The sequence below is a fragment of the Artemia sp. Qi Xiang Cuo genome, chromosome 11 (assembly GCF_049724085.1).
Source record: "Artemia sp. Qi Xiang Cuo chromosome 11, ASM4972408v1, whole genome shotgun sequence".
Lineage (NCBI taxonomy): Eukaryota > Metazoa > Arthropoda > Branchiopoda > Anostraca > Artemiidae > Artemia > Artemia sp. Qi Xiang Cuo.
The window spans coordinates 17,734,912-17,758,654 of NC_142804.1; the positions used below are offsets into that span (position 1 = coordinate 17,734,912).

The 23,743-nt window shown below is 34.3% G+C and overlaps 1 protein-coding gene across 1 annotated transcript in view; it reads right to left on the reverse strand.

Annotated features, from left to right (window-relative positions):
- Window positions 1–23,743, reverse strand: part of LOC148946712 (cyclic nucleotide-gated channel beta-1-like) — a 64,418-nt gene that overhangs the window by 17,407 nt on the left and 23,268 nt on the right. The window contains exons 6-8 of the mRNA XM_089096401.1: window positions 22,445–22,626; window positions 15,586–15,851; window positions 941–1,055 (exon numbers count right to left, since the gene is read on the reverse strand). Of these exons, the coding sequence (XP_088952527.1) occupies window positions 941–1,055; window positions 15,586–15,851; window positions 22,445–22,626 (563 nt within the window). The remainder of the gene's footprint in view (window positions 1–940; window positions 1,056–15,585; window positions 15,852–22,444; window positions 22,627–23,743) is intronic.

A 23,743-nucleotide genomic window follows, 5' to 3' on the forward strand; every position in this document is an offset into this window, starting at 1 on the left:
AAAAGCTGTAAGGGAAACTGTAAAGGGGTTCCTCCGAAACCAGCAAATTCTTACGAAAAAATGTGTTTCCTCCGAAACAAATTTTGAAACTGTTAGTATCAGACAATAAACAAGACGATAAACCAGGAAAAACTAAAGTAGAATGACTTCATATTTTTTCCCTTAAAGTTCCCTTACAGCTTTACAGTTTCCTTACAGCTTTTCTTTCAAACTGTTTACTGATTTTTTGTTACTATGGGCCGTGATTCGTCTTTTACTAGGCTAAAGCTACCACAGCAGCCACGGTTGGATAAAAAACAAGAAAAACGATAAAATGAAATTATATTAATAAACACGCTAATTGTAAGGGAAAAGCTTTATTTAGTTCTCATACACGAGACTCCTCTACATAGGTCTTGGTTGTTTTTTCAGCACTCGGAGGCAACGCCAAGAGCAAATTAATACGATCCTTATTTTCACAGTAGCTCGAGAATGGCAAGTGGTGAAATCAAAGATTTACTGATAATTTTAACTGAAACTGCCTGGGGATCTGGAGATACTCTAGGGATGCAAAAACACCCAGTTTTGTGGGGACATTTAAGAAAACTGACGGAGTTACTAGTCAATCCAGTGCTTTAATGCGAAAGCAAAGATTAAAATTTTAAAACCAAACATAATCAATTTGTGTTCTTAAAAAATACAGTCATAACGATAAATAAAAGTTAGAATAAGGATAAATCCTTTTATTAGACAGTGACAATAACAATCACGAAATATACTGGATATTAGGTCACATGTTTTCGGTCTGCTGATTACGGTCACTGTACTTGTGACTGAAATATCCAGTATATTTGTGATTGTTATTGTCACTGTATAATGCAAGGATTTATCGCTATTCGTACTTTTATTAAACGTCATAGAAAGGCAGAGTGGTCTTAGAAATTACCTAAGATAGTCTTACCTTAAGAACAGCTTGAAGTAATCGAGGAGATGCATGCTTTCTGTTGGGTACAATTACAATTGATTCTGTGCTGTCAAATAAACCCTGCTTTGCTCTACTCTCTTTCATTACTTTCCTGCAAAGATTATATTAATAAATTGTAAAATTGTTACAGGTCATAATACTTGACGTTTAACTTATATTTAAAGGCAATTTAATATTCACGAAAACTAATGAAGAGGGTTACAGTCAAATCAGAAAATGTTCAATGTTTAATGAAGAAAAAAATAAAAAATAATTACTAATAATGTGCGTTTATACCACAAAACAGTTATCATAGGAATAGTTGGGCCACTAGTAAAAAAAAAAAAAAAAAAAAAAAAAAAAAAAAAAAAAGACTTGAAGAGTAGGATTGATCAGACATTTTATAAGAAAACACCTTTTTCATGTAATTACTTCTCAAAAAGTTCAAATTTCTGGCCTAGTTTGACGTCTCAATCATTACTAACAATTTTGAACTAGCTCATTGAAACAAAATTGTGAATTCTGCGTTAGCTTATGGTAAAAACAATTCCCAAGTGACATCTAAAATTGAGATTTCGGGTGAGGCAGAACCCGCCTGGTCCTCCTGCAAAAGAAGAAGAGAAGAAAATTGTTAAATAAAATTATATTAATCAAACCTCGTAGAAATAAATTAATAGAAGAAAAACCCAAAACGGAACCATTGTGTGAAAAATAAGATTTGGAACATCATTTCAAAACTCAAATGTACTAATTCATTTGCAGTTGTCGTCTATCGTTAAGTAAGGAAGTAATGGGATCATCGACGCTTCTCGACTACTAAGATCCCTGCGTTGTTGCAACTAAGATCCTACAACATGTTGCAACAGCCAGGCTCGACCCCCCTGAGAACCATATTACGAAGCTAAGCCAAAACCCACTGGGCTTTCGCAGGGCTCGTCTATCTTTAAATTTATTCTTTTTATTTTTTGGAATTTTACTTTCAAAGTCCATTAATAATTTTTGGGACAACGCTTCTAGTTATTAGAAAATCTTTCTAATTGTTTATGACGATTTTCATTAGTTCACCACAATTATTGGTAAAATTGTTATGACCATGTTTGTTTTTTACGACAGTGGACAAGCTTTACGTCAGTAATATTTTGTAGTTATGTAGCTATAGCTAAAACCATGACTAGTTGTCAAGTGAGAAAAATTGACATTTTAGGCTTTTTTTGCATGGGAAGCTTCTGTTTTTTCCTTTTCCGCAGCAAGCAAGGGACTGGAAAATCATAGAGCTATTTAAAGACTTACTTTAAAGGAAATCACTAGATCTGCTGCTTTTTGTAAATAACAAAAACAATATCTAGAATATATTTTTTTGCAAAAAACTGCATCTTTGCATACATAATGATGAATGACGTCAAAATCGTAGTATTTTAAAGGACGGCTTGGGTAAAAGTGATGATAATGTAGGTCGTTCTTTACCGGTTTCTACAAAGAAAAAACCAAGGGCTTTGTTCTGTGTATGATATGTACATTAGATTTTAGTGTAAAGTGTTACTCTATAGAACAAGGTCGTTCAAACCAGACAATTTGTACACAAGCTGATAGAAGGGCATTTGAGTTTTAATCTCTGTCCTTACGACCAAGAAATTTTCATTTTTTTATCATGGTTTTTATAGTAAAAACAAACTTTGGGGAAGTAGGAAGCAGTGCCAATCAAATATGACATCATATCTAATATGACACGATTTGAAAAACGACCATCAAATCTTAATTTTCTTTTCATGGTTTTTATAGTAAAAACGAACTTGGGGGAAGTAGGAAGCAGTGTCACTCAAATATGACATCATATCCAATATGACACCATTTGAAAGTAGTATATGCCTCTATGGTTACTATCGTATAATTCACTAACAAACAGGCACGTTCCATTACATACACCAGCTGAAACATCTAAATTATGCATTAGTATAATTATCATGATATTCTACAGTTTTAACTCATAGGGATGCAAATCAGCAAATTCAATTGAACTAAAGATTTCTAGTGTGAATTCAATCCTTCCTGTTTACCCTTCACATACGTTAAAATAACACGTTCTTCCATTCTATTGTAATTTTGATTTGTCTTCTAGCCAGAGATTTTGTTGTGCAATATTTAGTTTTTTTCAGTTTAATGTGATTTTCACTGTCTCTTGTTCTATGCCTTTTAGTTCAGCTGTATGGAGTCGAGAGTCAAAGATCACCCTTCCATCTACAATTCTATAAAAAAAAGACAGTATGAAGGTAAACTTGTGCCAAGACTTGGTTTACTGATTGTGCTTTTTTTCAAACTGGTTATGAAATGTTGATGATGAAACAAACATAAAATAGGGGGGGGGGTCCTATACAGATAAATAGAAAGCGAATAAAAAGAGGAAAAAATAGAGCTTATCTGGTAAGATTGTAGAAGGGTGGTCTTAGCCAAAGATAAGGGGCGCAATTTGCTATGGGGCAGGGGGAAACTGCCCTCTTCACACCCCAGTCCCTCCAAACACCAGTTTGTCCCTCCTCCCATTTGAAATTTAGTTTCTGCAAAACATTTTTTCGAAACTAAGATAAGCCTGCATAATTCAAGCATCCAGAGAAACAGGTCAGTTTCCTGTAGTATATCTTTGCCTTTATGGTACTATATGGCTCATTTTTCATATTGCTATGTCATTTCCACTTAATTTGGGAAAATTTGCTCGAACTCCCCCCCTTCCCCAAGATTTTGGAAAAAAGCTACACCACTGCCATAGATTACCAGTACTAAAATAGTTTTGTTACGCAAAATTGAAAAAGGGTCTGGTATAGTAAATACGACGTCTTTATAACAATTTATGATTACATTAAAACTTTGACAACTTAACAGGAAGAGCATTTAACATCAATAACAAGCTATCATTTAAAGTACAAAGAACAAACCATCGATTTAGAACCTAATTAGATTCTAGAATCAAAATAGTTGATTGAGCTTTGTACGATCATCCAGGCGGTATCCCTTGGGGGCGGGGGGTCACAGGGCTTGATCCACCCCCCCCCCCTCTTCTCCAAACAGAATACCCGACTTGTCAAAAAATAGCAAAAATACAGACATAATTTTTTTGATACTTTCCTTAAATTTTTTGTAACCCCTCCCCCCCTCCACTGAAAAAATACCTGGATGTGCCCTTGACGGTCATACTGAAATTATTCAGGGTAGGTGTTAATACCCCTAAAATAGCAATATATTCAGCACCAGCAATATATTCAGCAGCAATATATTAACACCCCTAAATTTTATAAGCAAATTCGACTGATTTTATGATCATTTATGCTTAAAACAATTTATCTACATATTCAAACATTGGCTCGACAGCAAAACAGGAAAAAAAAATCATGGATGTTCTGTGCATCAGACAATTTATGCTATGTTATCTTGACCTGTAGTGCATCTTCTTCCTATTAAAGGTTGGTATGAAGTGCTACTGCTTAAATAATTAGTCACCTTGTTCCATTCTATTTGGCGAGAACAACAGAAAATGTCAATTTCCGATTGAACTTTGAAGTTGGACAACAAAACAAAAGAGCAGGAGATTCGCAAAGTGATCAGTTGGAGCCATAGTTAATTTGGACAGGGTTTTCAGTGAAGTAAGTTCGTTTTTCCTTATTGTGTAGTTCAATGGAACCAAATTAACGAAATTATTGGAGGAGGGGGATATTTTTTTTAATAAAGACACAAAAAAAGATTTTTCTGAGAATTTAGGGTAAGGGGGACATTTTTTCAAGCTTTTATAATTAAAATACCAAAACAAAGAATGGGGAAGATATACTGAGTTTGAGCCCAGCCCCCATTTTTGATGTGTCTTTTATGTTTTTTACAGCCCCTCCCACTCAGAAAAATATCCCCCCCCCCTCTTAACAAGAATCCTGGCTACGGCTTTGATCAAGATAACGAAAGGACAAATGAAAAAATTGAATGTTCGTCATTTAAAATATCAATTCCTAGAAAGTTTCGTAATTCACAAATTTTCAATTTTATAAATAAATGTTTTTTTTTTAAATATATTTTGGGTTTTAATATTGCTAGTAACTTAGGACTTGGTGTGTATGTAATTAAATAGTCACCCATTTGCTTCATTGTACCGGACACACGCCAACGCAACGCGTTGATTTTTGCAATGGTGTATATTATGCTGTCAATTGCTATTGATGATTCATCGGATGAATGCATAATCCTAACTCCCATGTTTTCTGTGAAGTTTAGTCCAGTTGTTTTGTAACTATTGTCTAAAGAATAAACATTTTTAAAAATAATATATATGTAGCCTATATTAAATAGTAAAAAGGTTTAACATAGGTGCCGAGAAAAAAAAGGACAATCTGGGATACAATTAAATAGCGAAAATGATGAAAGGCGAAGAAAGTGGACAGAGTGTCTTGAATTTTAGCACTTTTGGAACAACAGAAGAATATAACAGAACTGGTGAGTTTTCAGACTACAAAACTTCCAACCGATGAATTCGATCACTTATTGATTGTTAACGATATAAGCAGTATTGACGAAAAGAAAGCTGTTTTGCAACTTTTTTTCCCTTCCGAGCAGAGGAGACCTTTCAAATTCTCATGCTTATATTGTTGCAGAGAAAAATTCGTATAATAAAAAATACTACGTTTATCATATGAAATACTTTAGAAATTATTATGTTTATTATTTCTTTATTTCCTCCGAAACAAATTTTGAAACTGTTAGTATCAGACAATAAACAAGACAATAAACCGGGAAAAACTAAAGTAGAATGACGTCATATTTTTTACTTTTGAATAGAAAAATGTCATGACGTCACGATATTTTTGTAACTGAAAAATTCAGGACCCCTTTTCCATAGTAAAGATAAATATGACGTCATCTCACTTTTTTGTGTATATAAAACATAAGAAGTACATGAACCATCTAAGTCTCATTCTGACCTACCAAGTGTTAGTTACTGCAAATTGAAATGATCTCTGAAAAATTTGATGAAGAAGCGCTCCTGGCCGATGATTGTGAATTAATTTCACATGAAACCCTTCAGCAATATGTTAACGATTTGGGTTTGCTAGGTGAAGATATGTTTGAACCTGATTTACCTGAGGAGCCACAACGGACATTACGAGAAGAATTGAAGCCAGAAAAGAGGAAGTTAGAAAATATACTGAGTAAGCTTGAATTAGATGCAAATAGGCCAGAAAATAAAAAAAAGTGGACACCCATAGTTTGGAACTCAAATGATTTTGCTGAAACAGACAAGAAGATAAATACGGCGTTTTCACGGCGACCTTGTAGATACGGACGGCGATGCCGCTATGGAAGCAAGTGCAAGTTCGCTCATTAGTGTTTTTTTTTAGAAGCATTTATACAAAATTTTAGACGAAAAAGGAGTTGAGAAGAAAGATTAAAGTGTTTCGGAATTATCAATCTTAAGCAAATTTTTGTTTTATTTTCCCAGCTGCCAATAAAATTTTTTTTATTATATTTCTTTTTTTTTAACCTGGTCGCAGTATCAGCTAACTTACCATTGAGCCAAATTATAAATTACAAGGATCACCGCGTACATTTTTAGAAGAAGAACTATCAAATCGTCCCATTAAATGTTTTCGATCCTACAACGGTCGCATTAAACTTTCGTATTCTTCCTTTTAATTGATCCAGTCAATTTTGTCACACGAAAACAATTTGTAATTAGGTTCATTGCTTTAGGACGACAAAACTGACCAAAAGCCAGTAGACAGCTTAAAGAAAGATTTTGGGATTCCAATGTCCGGAACACTGTCCGGATACGAAGAGTTCATTAGGAAATTTAAAAGATGTACTTTTTTCTTTTGATTGAAGATGCCAAAGTTCAACATTTACAGTTTGGCTTGATTTGGCAGAAATAGGCCCATTTAGCATTTAGCTTTGTGTTCTTTTCTAGTTTCACAAAATTGTTGGTTAAATGACTCTTCAAAAATGAGGGAGAAATGTCCATAACAACCTATCACCTACTTCTCTAGCGCTATTTAAGTATCCGTAAGTCACTAATCTAATAAAAAATACTTAAACTTACCGTTTGGCTTCATTGGGCTCTAAATTTGAAACGTTATTTTTGAAGGTAATGTTAAGGCGTTTAGACCACACGGGTTTTCAAAAAGTTTTCCTTATTTACCTTATATTTACGTTACGTTATATATCCGTTGTTTCCAGTTCACTCAGCGCCAAAAGGGACTCGACTTTCCACCAAAAGGGTTTCGAAATATCGGTTACGCGTTTTAACGTGAGATGGCAAACTTTTCCTGAAAATGAGTACGAAGGTGACGCTTTGCACTCACTTTTTATGCTTTAATGTAAGATAATTTTAGCAGCTTTTACTTTAAAGCTGTATTTTTATTTGTCTTTTTCTGGTAAAGTTGGCCAAAAGCCGTCAGAATCAACGACCAATAAATGCATTTCTTTATGATCGTGGAGAAGAACAGCCTTATTGGTTACCCATTTTGACGTCATATGACCAACTTTGCTTGAAAAAGAGTACGGTTAAAAAGAGGGGTTAATCAACACGCTAACAAGGAGACCCCTCTTTAGTCATAATGGTTTCAGATTGCCCAAGCAGATACATCACACACGTCTCGATAAGATCCATAAGAATGTAAACTTGCTTCTGAATGGTGGGCTTCTTTTTCCCTGGCCAATAATAGGCCGCTTTATATTCTTGCGCTAAATAGCTTACATTACGGAATAACAATTTGAAACTACTTTTACCTTAAACTGCAGCTTGGAGCAATCTAAGGATTGCAAGTAACGTGATGCTTTATTTTTGGGAGAGTTTTATCCCCTATAATCTAAAAATATATTCTTGCCTTCGCCTACCTCCCCTCTGACAGTAGTTGAAAAGACAGGACTATATATACATATATATATATATATATATATATATATATATATATATATATATATATATATATATATATATATATATATATATATATATATATATATATGATTCTCTTCATTTGCTGGGTTGGAGAAGGGGTATGCTCAGCTGTGTTGACATCAGGCTGCTTGTTGCTGCAATACGTTTTAGTAGTAGTCAGTGGCGCTAATTCACAAAAATGCAGGAGGGGGAGGACAAACTGTATTTTTCCAAATGTAGAGGGGGAGGGGCAATTTTTCAATGAAGTACCAAAAAAGGAACTTTTCAAAGAAAAACCAAAGAAGATATTTTCAAAATCTAGCTGCGTCCCCTGCCTGAACTGACAGTCTTAGTATTAGTATTAGTCATGGAAAGCAATCGGGATTTTAAAAACGAACAAAAATGCTTTGATAACATCTTAATACCAGTAAAGTACTTAACCGGGATAGCCTATTGTCTCCCAGTCTTTCCACTGAATAGGTGATCAAGGATAGATGCAGAACTCATTTAGCTAGAGACGGGAGGGGAATAAGTATGTGGAAAATTCTACAAGGTGAAAAAACATCATTGGACTGAAAAGTGTAACATTAAAAGTCTCGACTTTATATGCAATCTTGTTTGTCAAGGAGGAGGGGTTACGGCTCCTCCCTGTCCTCTCCTCTGGGTACCTTTGAAGTGGTTTTAAATTAAATTTCACTTGAGTAATAAAGTACAGGATATTCTCGAGTACTCATATCTGGTGAGCAAAAGAAATGTTGGGTATAAGTATTCCACTTATTAGGCAATTCTTCGACAGGTGTCTCAAATACATACAGGTGTATGAAATACATAAAAGTAGGCTTAAGATGTTTTCAAATTTTATCTAAGTAGTTTTCAGAAAAATTTTCAAACGAAAGAAGTGCTTGTGCTGAGACACCAAGCTGAAGAGACAAATATTCTATTAAAAAGGAACATTAATTTCTGAGAAAATAACTGAAGAAAGTGCTGAAAATCTACAATGAAACGAAAATTCAGACAGTGAGTTACTATTATGTACTATTTAAGAAAGTCATATCTAACACATTTTATATGTTTTTTTGTATTACAAATTATCCCAGTAATTTGTACAGAAATAAGAGCGGAGGAGCGAAAATCCTTCACAAGAGATTTGCTTTTATTTATTTTTTTTAAGTTATTCTTATGTTGCAGGAGCAACACTTTAGTTTTGTCCTGTTTGTTTTTTTCTAGGCCGCCAATTTCAGCTTATTGCTAGAAGGTGCTAAGATTCTAACCCCGTGGTTCTTATAGAAAGTTTAGACCAAAGAGTAATAGAAACTTATTAGGGTGAAAACTGGGGCTAGCGTCGACAGAAAAACTATAAACGCCATCTAGCGTCTGCTTCCTTACAGATTCTGCTTCGCTTATTGATAATTTGTTTACGAATATGGAACTAAAGTCTAGTGATGTGGTTATTAAAGATTTTTCAGACCATTTGATGCTAGTGACCAACCTTCCCTTGATTACAGAGTTTATTGGCCTACTAAAAGAAAAATGAGGATGACTAATAGAAACTGCTTTAGAAAACTTTAAGTATTGCTTTCTTCAAGTGATTTTTCTTCTTGTTTAAAGTCTTCGGACCCTGATTTTGCTGCTGAATTTTTTGTGAATCAGTTTAAATGTTGTTTCAATAATGCTTTACCTCTCCGCCAAATATCAAGAAAAAATAGTATAAAGCTGATTAAGCCTTTGATATCCCAATATGAATAATGAAACAATTGACCATTGCCTATTTGAATGTAATATGCTGACGTCTGCACAACATACCTTGCTTTGTAAACTGTTAAAATGCTTCAAACACCACAAAATCTCACTATCAGCCAAGAGCCTAGCCAACTATACCTGCAAACAGAGCACAGAAATCAACATCTATCATCTTATATTCGAACTCCTCGAGTCGAAAGATCTACTGATAGATATCTTAGAATATCTAATAAATAAGAGACAACCAAGACGGTAGCTCTGTAGCCCACAGAGTGAAGCAAAAAGAAGAAGGCTAAATAGTATCGACTGAATAGCCCGCCTGCTATGAATTAGAAGAAGAAGAATCTCCTGGATTGCTGGTTTCAATAAAAAATAAGAATCTGTTATATAAGGCATACTTGATGCATCCATCTGAAGTTAAATTCGCTGAATTTCGCAGATACAAAATTTATTTAACAAAAATTTTAAGATCAGCAAAATGTCATTACTTCGCCGAAGCATTTGTTGAAGCAGAAGGGTCCCCCAAGAAGACATGGGAAATAATTAATAAGTGCTTAGGAAAGCATAAGACCCATGATCTTCCTGATGAATTAATAGCTGAAGATTGAACTATACTGGCTACAGGGAAAGTGGGAGTTATCAATGCATTAAATATACACTTTGTGAAAACTGGCGAGGAAACCGCGTCAACTGCTGGAAACAACCTGGCCCGTCATCTGGATAATGAAACTGGAGAGGACTTTCAATCATATCTACCCCGTCTCAAAATTGCTCCATTTTTTTACCCTGTAACCCCAGATTAACTTTTACTTACAACAAACCTTTTAAAGAATGGATCTTCGGAAGGGATCCATGGGTCATCGACTAATCTGATTAAGTGCATGGCACCAAATATTGTAAACCCACTTTCCCATGTGTTCAATCTCTGTTTTAAAACCGGAAGATTTCCTTCTTGTTTCAAGTCTGCAAGAATTATTCCTATGTAAAAAGGAGGAGATCCGAAGTACGCAACAAACTATTGGCCGATTTCAATCCTGTCTTCATTTGGGAAGTTGCTCGAAAAGTGCCTATATAGACGTTTTGTTATCTTTTTAATGAAATCTAAATTTTTTAGTCCGATGCAATTTGGGTTCCGGAAGTTCTTACTCTACTGAGCATGCTATTATGGCAATGACTCAGTTTGTTCATGACGCCCTCAACAAAGGTGATATTCCTGCTACAATTTTTATTGAAATTAAAAAGGCATTTGATACGATTTCCCATAAAATATTGCATACTAAACTTGATAACTGCGGCATAAGAGGCCCAGTTAATGACTTAGTAATGTCATACCTAAAAAACTGAAATCAGTATGTAGACGGAGGTGATACTTCTTCCTCATCAGTATCTCAATCTCAGTCAGTTGGAGTCCCACAAGGCTCTAGTTTGGGTCCACTCCTATTTCTTATCTATGTTAATGATATCAGTAATGCCATCAATGATATTGGCCTTAACATATTATTCGCAGATGACACGGCATGCAATGTCAGAAGCCCCGACTCTAGATCTTTGAAGCTTAGGTTGGAATCAGCACTGTCGAGGCTTATCTTATGGTTTTCGAGAAATAAATTGACTATTAATTGTACTAAGACAAAATTCATCATATGCTCTCGTACTGGGAAAACAGCACCGAAAATTATGATGATTAATATTCAAGGCCTACCCATTGAAATTGAAAGAGTTGATGATATTAAATATCTCGGGATAATACTGGATTCAAGTTTATCATTTAAAAGCCATGCAATTTATTTTCGAGTGAAACAGGCAGGAAATATTGGTATGATGAATCATCTGAAATTTGTTCTGCCGTTTTTTGCCCTGAAATCTCTTTATCATTCTCTAGTGCATTCATATATAAATTACTGTCCCATTATTTTGTTTGAATACTTTTAAAACTCATATTCTTCCTCTTCAGAGGCAACAAAATAAAGCTCTGCGTCTATTGAAAAATTGCCTGCCTAGCCCGTTTTCTTACCCTGGTAAATCGTCAACAAAAAGTATGTATCAAATTTTAAATATCCTTCCACTGGATCTTTTCTCTTCTTTCCATTCTGTTCTTTATATGATTAAACACGTTCAATGTCTTTTTCCTGAGTATATTTATTTGCGTAATATTTTTTCTCAGGATTATAATCAGGTTTTGCATGCACATTGGACCCGTGGCAGTTCTGTTGTTCGTCAGGCTTTAATAAAATCTGAAAGGTCCCGTTTTTCACCAAGGCATAGTATTATATATAATTGGAATAAATTTCATAGTTTTATAGATTTGAATAATTCGTTGGTTAATAATAAAATTAGAATAATGAATCCCTTAATCAGTAATTATTAATTTGATTTCTTTTCTTGGGTGGATGCTCCTCATTTCACTTTATTTGTTTGGTTATTTTGATTTTATGCAGATTTTGTTTGTTGTTACCATACGGAGAGTTGAAGAGCAATCTTTTTATTGCAGTATCTGGAGATAGTATTATTTATTTATTGTTGAGTGTATATAAACCAACACACGAGTTATTCTCACTGTGGGTCATTAATTTGATAGTTTTGTCAAAACATTTTTTATTGATTAATAAAGAACTTGAAGCGTCTGGCGACAAATGGCATTTTTTCCAAAGTTTTTAATCGTTTTTCTGTCCGAAAGTGAGATCAGACACTTTTTACTACCGTAATTGTACCAATTATACTAATGAAACTAATTATTCTTATTATTACACTGAGAAAATGTCAAGTGTCACCACATGCTAGATGGTGTTGATAGTTTTTTTTGTCGATACTAGTAGTAGTTTTCACTCTTACAAGTTACGAATACTCTTTGGTTTGAACCTCAGGAAGGATTGACGAATATGACATTACATTTCAGAAAGCTGCGCATAATTTTTGTCTGGGGGATAAAAAAGATGCTTTTCGGTAGTAATTGAGCAAGAACCTAGAGTTGAGAGTTAAAGTGCAGTTGTGCAGTCTAAATTCGAAAGGACTATCTGAAATTAGGCAGGCAAGCTTTCTTTCCATCGAACTATATTTCTATTTTCGACTGGAAAGCTCTGCTCTAGCAGGCAAGTAGGTCGGCACCAGTTTCAAATCCAAGTTGGACTAAAATCGAAAATTGCTTAAGATTTGCGAAGATACTATTCTATTTCTGGCACACCCCTAGGATAACTTGTTTTTGCAAGTTCATGGGTAGGCTAGAAAATTTAGTTGAACGACTTTGTTTTTCATGTATTATATATACGTATTTTTGTTATGTTTCATTCGTATTAATAAACTTGAACTTTAAACAAAAGTAATTTGGCTTAGTCTATTTATTCAAGAAAAATTTTATGCAAAAATGACAAGATAAAAACAAAAGAAAAACTCACATCTTATTAATGGACGTTAGTAATGTATCTTCTACTGGACGTTAATAAGATTTTTGTTTTGTTTTCATTTTGCTGTTTCTCCTTTTTTTTTTTTTTGGTTAGTCTGCTTTGTTTTTTTTCCATTCATAAGGGCTTCCTAACATGAAGCCGAAAAATTGGGCTTTTTAAGAAGTTTTTGTTATTTTTCCTTGTCTAATTGAAAAACCACCCAATTTTTCTATTTTTTCATTTCCTTTTAATTGTAAATAGAAAGGCAGTGTGGTCTAAGAAGCCGTTTAGCCCGTTGGTAAGAAGTCCATGATCTTAGTTTATTTTTATTTTTCTCTTTTCTCATTGAAAAACAACCCCATTTTTCTATTTTTTTCATTTCCTTTTAATTGTAAATAGAAAGGCAGTGTGGTCTAAGATGCCGTTTAGCCCGCCGGTAAGAAGTTCCTGATCTTATTTTATTTTTCCCTTGTCTCATTGAAAAACCACCCCATTTTTCTATTTTTTTCATTTCCATTTAATTGTAAATAGAAAGGCAGTGTGGTCTAAGAAGCCGTTTAGCCCGTCGGTAAGAAGTCCATGATCTTATTTTATTTTTCCCTTGTCTCATTGAAAAACCACCCCATTTTTCTATTTTTTCATTTCCTTTTAATTGTAAATAGAAAGGCAGGGTGGTCTAAGAAGCCGTTTAGCCCGTCGGTAAGAAGTTCCTGATCTTATTTTATTTTTCCCTTGTCTCATTGAAAAACCTACCCCATTTTTCTATTTTTTCATTTCATTTTAATTGTAAATAGAAAGGCAGGGTGGTCTAAGAAGCCGTTTAGCCCGTCGGTAAGAAGTTCCTGATCTTATTTTATTTTTCCCTTGTCTCATTGAAAAACCACCACATTTTTCTATTTTTTTCATTTCCTTTTAATTGTAAATAGAAAAGCAGGGTGGTCTAAGAAGCCGTTTAGCCCGTCGGTAAGAAGTCCTTGATCTTATTTAATTTTTCCCTTGTCTCATTGAAAAACCACCCCATTTTTCTAAATTTTTTTTTAATTTCCTTTTAATTGTAAATAGAAAGGCAGTGTGGTCTAAGATGCCGTTTAGCCCGCCGGTAAGAAGTTCCTGATCTTATTTTATTTTTCCCTTTTCTAATTGAAAAACAACCCCAGTTTCCTATTTTTTCATTTCATTTTAATTGCAAACAGAAAGGCAGTGTGGTATAAGAAGCCGTTGAGCCCGTCAGCAAGAAGTCCATGATATTATTTTATTTTTCCCTTGTCTCATTGAAAAACAACCCCAGTTTTCTAGTTTTTCATTTCATTTTAATTGTAAATAGAAAGGCAGTGTGGTCTAAGAAGCCGTTCAGCCCGTCGGTAAGAAGTCCATGATATTATTTTATTTTTCTCTTGTCTCACTGTAAAAAGAACCCCATTTTTTTATTTTTTCATTTCCTTTTAATTGTAAATAGAAAGGCAGTGTGGTCTAAGAAGCCGTTTAGCCCTTTGGTAAGAATTCCATGATCCTATTTTATTTTTCCCTTGTCTCATTGAAAAACAACCCCATTTTTCTATTTTTTTATTTCCTTTTAATTGTAAATAGAAAGGCAGTGTGGTCTAAGAAGCCGTTTAGCCCGTCGGTAAGAATTCCATAATCTTATTTTATTTTTATTTTTCCCTTGTCTCATTGAAAAACAACCACATTTTTCTATTTTTTCATTTCCTTTTAATTGTAAATAGAAAGGCAGTGTGGTCTAAGAAGTCATTTAGCCCGTCGGTAAGAAGCCCGTGATCTTATCTATTTTTATTTTTCCCTTGTCTCTTTGAAAAACAACCCAATTTTTCTATTTTTTCATTTCCTTTTAATTGTAAATAGAATGGCAGTGTGGTCTAAGAAGCCGTTTTGCCCGTCGGTAAGAAGTCCATGATCTTATTTTTCCCTTGTCTCATTGAAAAACAACCCCATTTTTGAATTTTTTTTATTTCCTTTTAATTGTAAATAGAAAGGCAGTGTGGTCTAAGAAGCTGTTAAGCCTGTCGGTAAGAAGTCCATGATCTTACATAATTTTTCCCTTATCTCATTGAAAAACGACCCCATTTTTCTATTTTTTCATTTCCTTTTAATTGTAAATAGAAAGGCAGTGTAGTCTAAGAAGCCATTTAGCCGGTCGGTAAGAAGTCCATGATCTTAGTTTATTTTTATTTTTCCCTTTTCTCATTGAAAAACAACCCCATTTTTCTATTTTTTTATTTCCTTTTAATTGTAAATAGAAAGGCAGTGTGGACTAAGAAGCTGTTAAGCCTGTCGGTAATAAGTCCATGATCTTACATAATTTTTCCCTTATCTCATTGAAAAACGACCCCATTTTTCTATTTTTTTTATTTCCTTTTAATTGTAAATAGAAAGGCAGTGTGGTCTAAGAAGCTGTTAAGCCCGTCGGTAAGAAGTCCATGATCTTATTTTGTTTTTATTTTTTCCTTGTCTCACTGAAAAACAACCCCATTTTTCTATTTTTTCATTTCCTTTTAATTGTAAATAGAAAGGCAGTGTGGTATAAGAAGCGATTTAGCCCATCGGTAAGAAGTCTATGATCTTATGTTATTTTATTTTTCTAAAGAAAAAGAACTTACAGTGCTTTCTTTTGAAGTACTATCTGAGTTTCAGGATAATCTCTGATTGCTTCATACAAGTCTTTCTTGTGCAGTACAAAAATATTAGAAAAGCCTTTCGAAATTACATCTGCAGTTCTTCTATTTGCACCACCGATTGCGAGTAATGAAACCTCCCCAAATACACTGCCTTCACCAAGAGTGACCAGCACTGTATGTCCATCTGGACCTCCCATAACTTCCAGCTTTCCTGATTGGACAATATACATCTCACGTCCAACCTCACCCTAAAAAATTCAATATTAAGAAGTTAAATATTTTAGCATTTTGAACATACAATTCAAGATTTGTTTTTATACTTCTACATACTTTTTGTATACAATTTACGGCTTGAGCAAAATTAAAAATTTTATACTTTTTTATACTTTTTTTTATACTTTTACATAGTTTTTATATACAATTTAAGTTTAGATCAAAACTAATAAGTATGACTTAATTGTGATTTTAGCATCTCGCTTGATCGTATGATCTGATATCTCGTTTAGTATACATATTAATAAGTAAACATTTTCTTCTGTATATTTTATTTTCCTTGAAAACACATTCATTAAAAACAAAATACACATTAACTTTAAAACGCCTTCGTTAATCCAGATAACAATTTATGCAACAATTTTGAAGATTTTTGGAAGATTGGATCGATTGGAAGATTCTCTTATATGTGGGTTATTGTATTTTGTCTTTTGTTTAGTTTGATATTTAAATTTAGGCTAATAGTCACGGTCTGATATGTACTTGGTCATTTTATGGATTTAATTAAAAAAAACTTTCCACAAAAAAGTTTTTCAAAGAAAAGTAAAGAACTCCCAGAACATAATTTGCCCTTTACTGAAAAAAGTATAAATGTTTTTACTTTTATAACTTTCATAAATCAAATACTATTAACATTTTGATTACTAAATATCAGGATATGTATATTAAACCGGCAATGTACATTCATTTGTATTTTTTCCAGTAAAGTGCAAATTATGTTCTGGCCTTGGGAAAGCATAGGGGTTTAGAGTCCAACTTATGTTAATTTCTGCTCGTTTTGAGTTTGACCCGGTTATTTTTTGTAATTTCTGTTCGTTTTGGGTTTAATTTATTTATCGATGCCGATTTGTGGTAGTTTCACTCTTGATAGGTAATTTGATTTTATTTTTGCTAATTTTTTGTTTAATGGAGTTCTTTACTTTTCTTTCTAATACTTATTTTGTTGAAAAGGTGTTTGAAATTCATTTCTGGTTGTTTTATATTGACACAGTCTTTTCAGGGAAAAAGAAAATAATGCTTTAAATCTTTTCGTTTTTTTAAGACTTTATAGTTTGGCCGGCTATTTGTATGCTGGAGAAAAATTTTCAGCAATTTTTAACAACATACACCCTTTTAAAAATCTGGACACAAATAGTGGTATTTAATTTAGTTTCATACCTCCTCTAGATGACCTGAAACGGAAAAATTGATATCATTCGCCAAAAAAATCTGTTTACTTTCTTTGACAGCTTGGATACACTTACACTATTCTGATTTGGTTAAATTTTAAGAGCAGAAGTAGCCCCAAAAGTTTGAACATAATACCCTCAGTCGTTCTTGGGGTATTTTTGAGATGCCTTATTGGGAATTAGCATTAATACAGTGCATTTTGATTTAATATTAAGGCAAAATTTTTCTTTTGAACATAATTGGAAAATTGAAGGGTGGGCGTGGAAGAGGGATTATTTGCCCTCCAATCAATTTTGACTATTAAGAAGGGCATCAGCCCTTTCTATTTTTAATCAAATGAGCCCTTTTCGAAGTTCCTTCTACAACTCCTTTGATACGAAGTGCCCTGGTCTAAACAACAACAACAACAACAAAAAAAAATACATCATACTCACATCAATCTGTACCATAAAATGTCAAGCCTTTTAATCATTTTCGACTATTGAACAGGGCACTAGGCCTTTCGATTTCCAATCGAAAGAGCCCTTTTTGACTTTTTACGACAACGTTTCCTATAAACACCTTTTATGCCCCCAGGGCATAAAATACAACCCTTACCCTAAGGGCTGTTAGGGTGGTTATCATCCTCTAAGACCTAATTTCCAGAACTGTCAACTACGTCAAAAATATGGCTATCTCAAAATTTTGATTGGATGTGTTTGTGGAAATGGTGGGCGTGAGAGGGGCGTTAGTCACTCTCCAATCACTTTCAACTATTAAAAAGGCACTATCCCTTTCCATTTCCAATCAAATGAGCCCTTTTGAAGTTTCTACAACAACACTTTCAATAAAAATCTTATATGTCCCCAGAGTAAGATTAATCACCCTAATTATAAGATCTGGGGGGGATTGTAATCCTCAAATCCTTAATTTACATAATTTTTATCTATGTTATACACAATGATTCTCTGAAAATTTTTATTGGATGTGTTTGGGGGAATGGTGGGCGTGAGAGGGGTGTTAGTTACCCTCCAATCATTTTCGACTATTAAAAATGGCACTAGCCGTCTCAATTCCCAATTGAATGAGCCCCTTATGAAGTTTTTACGACAACGCTATCTGCAAAATCCTTATATGCTCCCAGGGCATAACTTACAACCTTTGCCCTTGGGGTTTTGGGGGGTTTGTCACCCTTAAATACATAATTTACTAGAACTTTCAACTACGTTGAACAAAATGGCTATCCATAAACTTTGATTGAATGTTCTTGGGTAAATGGTTGGCTTGAGAGGGGGGTTAATTACTCTCCACTCACTTTCGACTATTAAAAAGGGCAATTTCCAATCAAATGAACCCTTTTTGAAATTTCTACAACAACTTTCTATATAAACCTTATATGCCCCCGGATCATAACTTACAACCCATGCACTGAGGGCTCTGAGGGGGTTATCATCCTAAAAGACCTAATTTCCAGAACTTTCAACTACGTTAAACAAAATGGATATCTCAAAATTTTGATTGGATGTGTTTGGGGAAATGGTGGGCGTGAGAGGGGGTTTAGTTGCCCTTCAATCACTTTCGACTATTAAAAGGGCACTAGCCCTTTCAATTTCCAATTGAATGAGCCCTTTTTAAAGTTTCTACAACATCGCTTTCTATTAAAACCTTAGATGCCCCCAGGGCATAACTTATCAACCTTGCCCTGAGGGCTGGGGGGGGGGGGTTATCCTCCTTAAAGACACAATTCCAAAATTTTCAACTACGTTGAATAAAATGGCTATCTAAAAATTTTAATTGGATGTGTTTGGGGAAAATGTGGGCGTTAGAGAGGGGTTAGTTGCCCTCAAATCACTTTCGACTATTGAAAGGGGCACTAGCCCTTTTAATGTCCAATCGAATGAGCCCTTTTTCAAGATTTTACGACAAAGATTTCAATAAAACCTTTATATGCCCCCAGGGCATATACTTATAACCCTTGCCGTGAAGACTGTGGGGGAAGTGTCCTGCTCAAAGGTATTATTTCCTGGACTTTAAACTGCGTGGAACCAAATGGCTATCTTTAAATTTTGATTGGATGTGTTTGGGGAAATGGTGGGCGTGGAAGGGATGCTAGTTACCTTCCAATCACTTTCAACTATTAAAAAGGCACTAGCCATTTCAATTTCCAATCGAATGAGCCCTCTTTGAAGTTTCTACGACAACGCGTTCTATAAAAATCTTATATGTCCCCAGGGCATAACTTATAACTCTTGCCCTGAGGGCTGTGGGGGGTTTTTCATCCTTTAATTCATAATTTCCAGAGCTTTCAACTACGTTGAACGAAATGGCTATCTATAAACTTTGATTGAATGGTCTTGGGTAAATGATGGGCTTCAGAGGGGGGTTAATTACTCTCCACTCACTTTCGACTATTAAAAAGGGCAATTTCAAGTTCCAATCAAATGACTCTTTTTTGAAATTTCTACGACATCGCCTTCTATTAAAACCTTATATGTCCCCAGGGCATAACTTACAACTCTTGCCATAAAGGCTGTGGGGGGGGGGAGGGGGAGGGTTTATTATCATTAAAGACACAATTCCAAAACTTTCAACTACGTTGAATAAAATGGCTATCTAAAAGTTTTGATTGGATGTGTTTGGGGAAAAGGTGGGCGTGAGAGAGGGGTTAGTCGCCCTCAAATCACTTTCGACTATTAAAAAGGAGCTAGCCCTTTGAATTTCCAATGGAATGAGCCTTTTTTCAAGATTCTACGACAAAGATTTCAATAAAAACCTTATATGCCCCCAGGGAATATACTTACAACCCTTGCCCTGAAGACTGTGGGGGAAGTGTCCTGCTCAATGGTATAATTTCCTGAACTTTGAACTGCATGGAACAAAATGGTCATCTCAAAATCTTGATTGGGTGTGTTATGGGGAAATGGTGGGCGTGGAAGGGATGTTAGTTGCCTTCCATTCACTTTCGACTATTAAAAATGGCACTAGCCATTTCAATTTCCTATCAAATGAGCCCTTTTTGAAGTTTCTACGACAACGCGTTCTATAAAAAACCTTATATGTCCCCAGGGCACAACTTAAAACCCTTGCCCTGAGGGCTGTGGGGGGGGGGGGGGTTGTCATCCTCAAAGACCTAATTTCCAGCGCTTAAAACTACGTTGGACAAAATGGCTATCTCAAAATTCTGATTGGATGTGTTAGGGGAAAAGGTGGGCGTGAGAGGGGTACTAGTTGCCCTCCAATCACTTTCGACTGTTAAAAAGGGCACGGGCCCTTTGAATTTCCAATTGAATGAGCCTTTATTGAAGTTTCTGCGACAACACTTTCTGTAAAAACCTTATATGCCCCACTGCATAACTTACAACCCTTGCCCTGAGGGCTGTGGGGGGGTGTCCTCTTCAAAAACATAATTTCTATCTAGAAATCAACTACGCTGAACAAAATGGCTATCACAAAATTTTGATTGGATGTGTTTCAGGAAATGGTGGGCGTGGAAGGGGTGTTAGTTGCCTTCCAATCACTCGACTATTAAAAAGGGCACAAGCCACTCCAATTTCCAATTGAATGAGCCCTTTTAGAAGTTTCTACGACAATTTCTTCGATACGAAGTACCCTGGTCTAAGGGAAAAAATAATAAATAATAGATTGTGCCATCGTTCTTATATGCCCCCAGGGCATAACTTAAAACCCTTGCCCTGAGGGTTGCAGGGGAGCGTCCTCCTCAAAAACATAATTTCTATCTGGAAATTAAATACGCTGAACAAAATGGCTATCTCAAAATTTTGATTAGATGTGTTTGGGGAAATGGTGGGCGTAGAAGGGGTGTTAGTTGCCTTCCAATCACTTTCGACCATTAAAAAGGGCACAAGCCACTCCAATTTCCAATCGAATGAACCCTTTCCAAAGTTTCTACGACAACTCCTTTGATACGAAGTGCCCTGGTCTAAAGCCAAGAAAAAAATAATAATAATACATTGTGTCAAAATCGTTCTTTACCTAGGTAGCGCTATTGCGCTGCCTATGATTTCGTTAGCTATTTTTCCTTCGTGCTGGGCAATCATATAAGGGCAATTAAGTAAGGGGAATCATGTAGATATCAAGTACATATTTGTTGAGGTATCATTAAAGAACACAGTTCTTTCTTTTTCCAAATTTCCTCCTACATATTAAAATTTTTCAACTATTTGTATACCATTCGTAATTTACATTTTATGCTCGTTGCATTCAATTATTTTTACAGATCTTGAAACGATGCTTAATACAAATAAACATAAAATAACACACGCCCCTCTGGGATTAGAGATATGAGGCCCTCTTCAAAAGAACGCCAAACTGTACTAAAACGATGGAACATAATGAGAAAATGTGAGGAATAACAATATCTTTTGGAACTTTTGCTGTCTTAAAAAAGGCTGCTTAAATGTCCATTAAGCTTCATTTAAGCTTCTTAAGCTGTAATAAACATCAAACTGTTTAAGCTTTAAGCTACTTAAATGAATCTTCATTTTGAACTCTGTCATTTACTTCTTCTGATTTTCGTCACCCATTTAACTCTTGTTGTTTAACAATAATGGTAAGCAACGGTAAGAAAAGGTTACTGTGAGCTTTTTTCTTTCTCTGTTTTTCTTCTTTGCCTTCCCTTTATTCAGTACTGATGTAACTTACACTAAAAACAGGGGTTGATTTTTTTTTATTTTATCTATAATTTCTTTGCGACTAAATTTCGGATTTTCTCACAATTAGAGAACTTCGAGGATCAATATAACTTAAATATAACAAAGGATAGATTAGTGGCGTCCACCATATTCCTTTGATATATGAAAAGACAAAAGCTAGGCCTCTAAATAGTTGCCTATTTAAACCTCTGTGAATATAAATAAATAGAATAAAAACAAAGGGTAAATTTATAGCTGACAATATAATTTAGCTAGGATGAAAGTGAATTCACCACTCACTTCTAAGGAGAGTTAAGTTTTGAGCCCTTAATGGGACCATAAAAGGCAAAACAGTTCATAGTACCCAAAAGTCTAAAAACATGCTCCTAAAAAAATGTTTAGTGAGAAAAAATCAACATTTGTAGCTGTTTCAGGAATAGTAACTATGGTTTCCATTAGTCTTGATAGTAAAGTGTTATTTTCAAAACAAATATGCAGGAATTTTCAAAAAGAGTCTGAAATCGCTCAAAAATGACATCACCGCAAAACTGACGTCATTTTTTAGACTTTGTTTGCTATTATTGCCTCCTTTTTTAGTAATTCTAGATCCTAGATAGTTTAAATTGTCATAATTGTCAAATCAATCCAACCCATTCTCAGAAAGTATTAGACTCTACACCGCCAACTCCCTTTAAACTTTACGGGACCTAAAAACCAACTTACTTCAACTTACGAAATAAAATAAAAAAATAGGCCACTAACATTACCTTTTTACAAACGTAATCCCCAGGAAGGAACAGAACTGGTTTAAGTTTCAACACCAATTCACGCAAGATGGCAGGATCACAGTCGCGGAAAAGCTGAACTTTTGCAAGGGTGTGAACGTGTACATCAAGTGCTACGTCTCTTCGCATTTTAATTGGTAGAAACTTCAGTGATGCCCCTTCGTCTAAAAAATATAATAGATCTAGAAACAAAAATATCTTTCGCCCCTTGATTTGATTTAGATATTATTTCGAATTGAATAGAATATATATGTATTTGAACGTATATTGAACAATTGGAAAGCAATATTGGCAATGCTGGTCAAAAGTATGATGAAAACATAAATGCTGACAATCAAAATTCAAAACAAAAAATGATACATTTAAATGCAAAAATGCAAAAATTTAAATGCGTGAATTGAGAAAAAGAGCACAATAAAAGTGGCCATAAGAAAGAATTGCTAATGCATATTGATAAGAACTCATTATCCAAATTCTCGCAGTAGTAGCTACCCCAATAATGCATTCATCGTATCCCACAAACCAAGAAAATGACAGAAAAATGTACAGACAGAAAAATGTTTGGTATTTGAGCCAATTCCTGAAATTCCATTTACCTTCTCTAATAATTATTTTTAAATACATTAAGTAATAAGCACTTTATTAAGTAATAAGCAATTTAGAAACAATAGAATTAACAATTGCTTTCTCGACAAACTGCCTTTAATATTTTAAAGAAAAATAGTTGAACTAGCCAAATGAAACTTTCATAGATTTTCAGGAGGATTTGGTATTTAAGCCAATTCCTGAAATTCCATTTACCTTCTCTAATAATTATTTTTAAATAAATTTTCTTAATACTTGAAAATTTACTTATATTTATCTAGTTATTTTACCTAAAAATTAAGTAATAAGCACTTTAGAAACACTAGAATTTACAATTGCTTTCTCACCTTCCCTTAATATTTTTAAAGAACAACAGTTGAACTAGCCAAATGAAACTTTCATAGATTTTCAGGATTTGGTATTTGAGCCAATTCCTGAAATTCCATTTACCTTCTCTAATAATTATTTTTAAATGCATGTTCTTAGTACTTGAAAATTTACTTAGATTTACCTAGTTATTTTGCTTGAAAACTAAGTAATAAGCAGTTTAGAAACACTAGAATTAATAATTACTTTCTCAACAGACTTCCCCTAATATTTTAAAGAACAATAGTTAAACTAGCCAAATGAAACTTTCATAGATTTTCAGGATTTGTTATTTGAGGCAATTCGTGAAATACTGTTTACCTTCTCTAA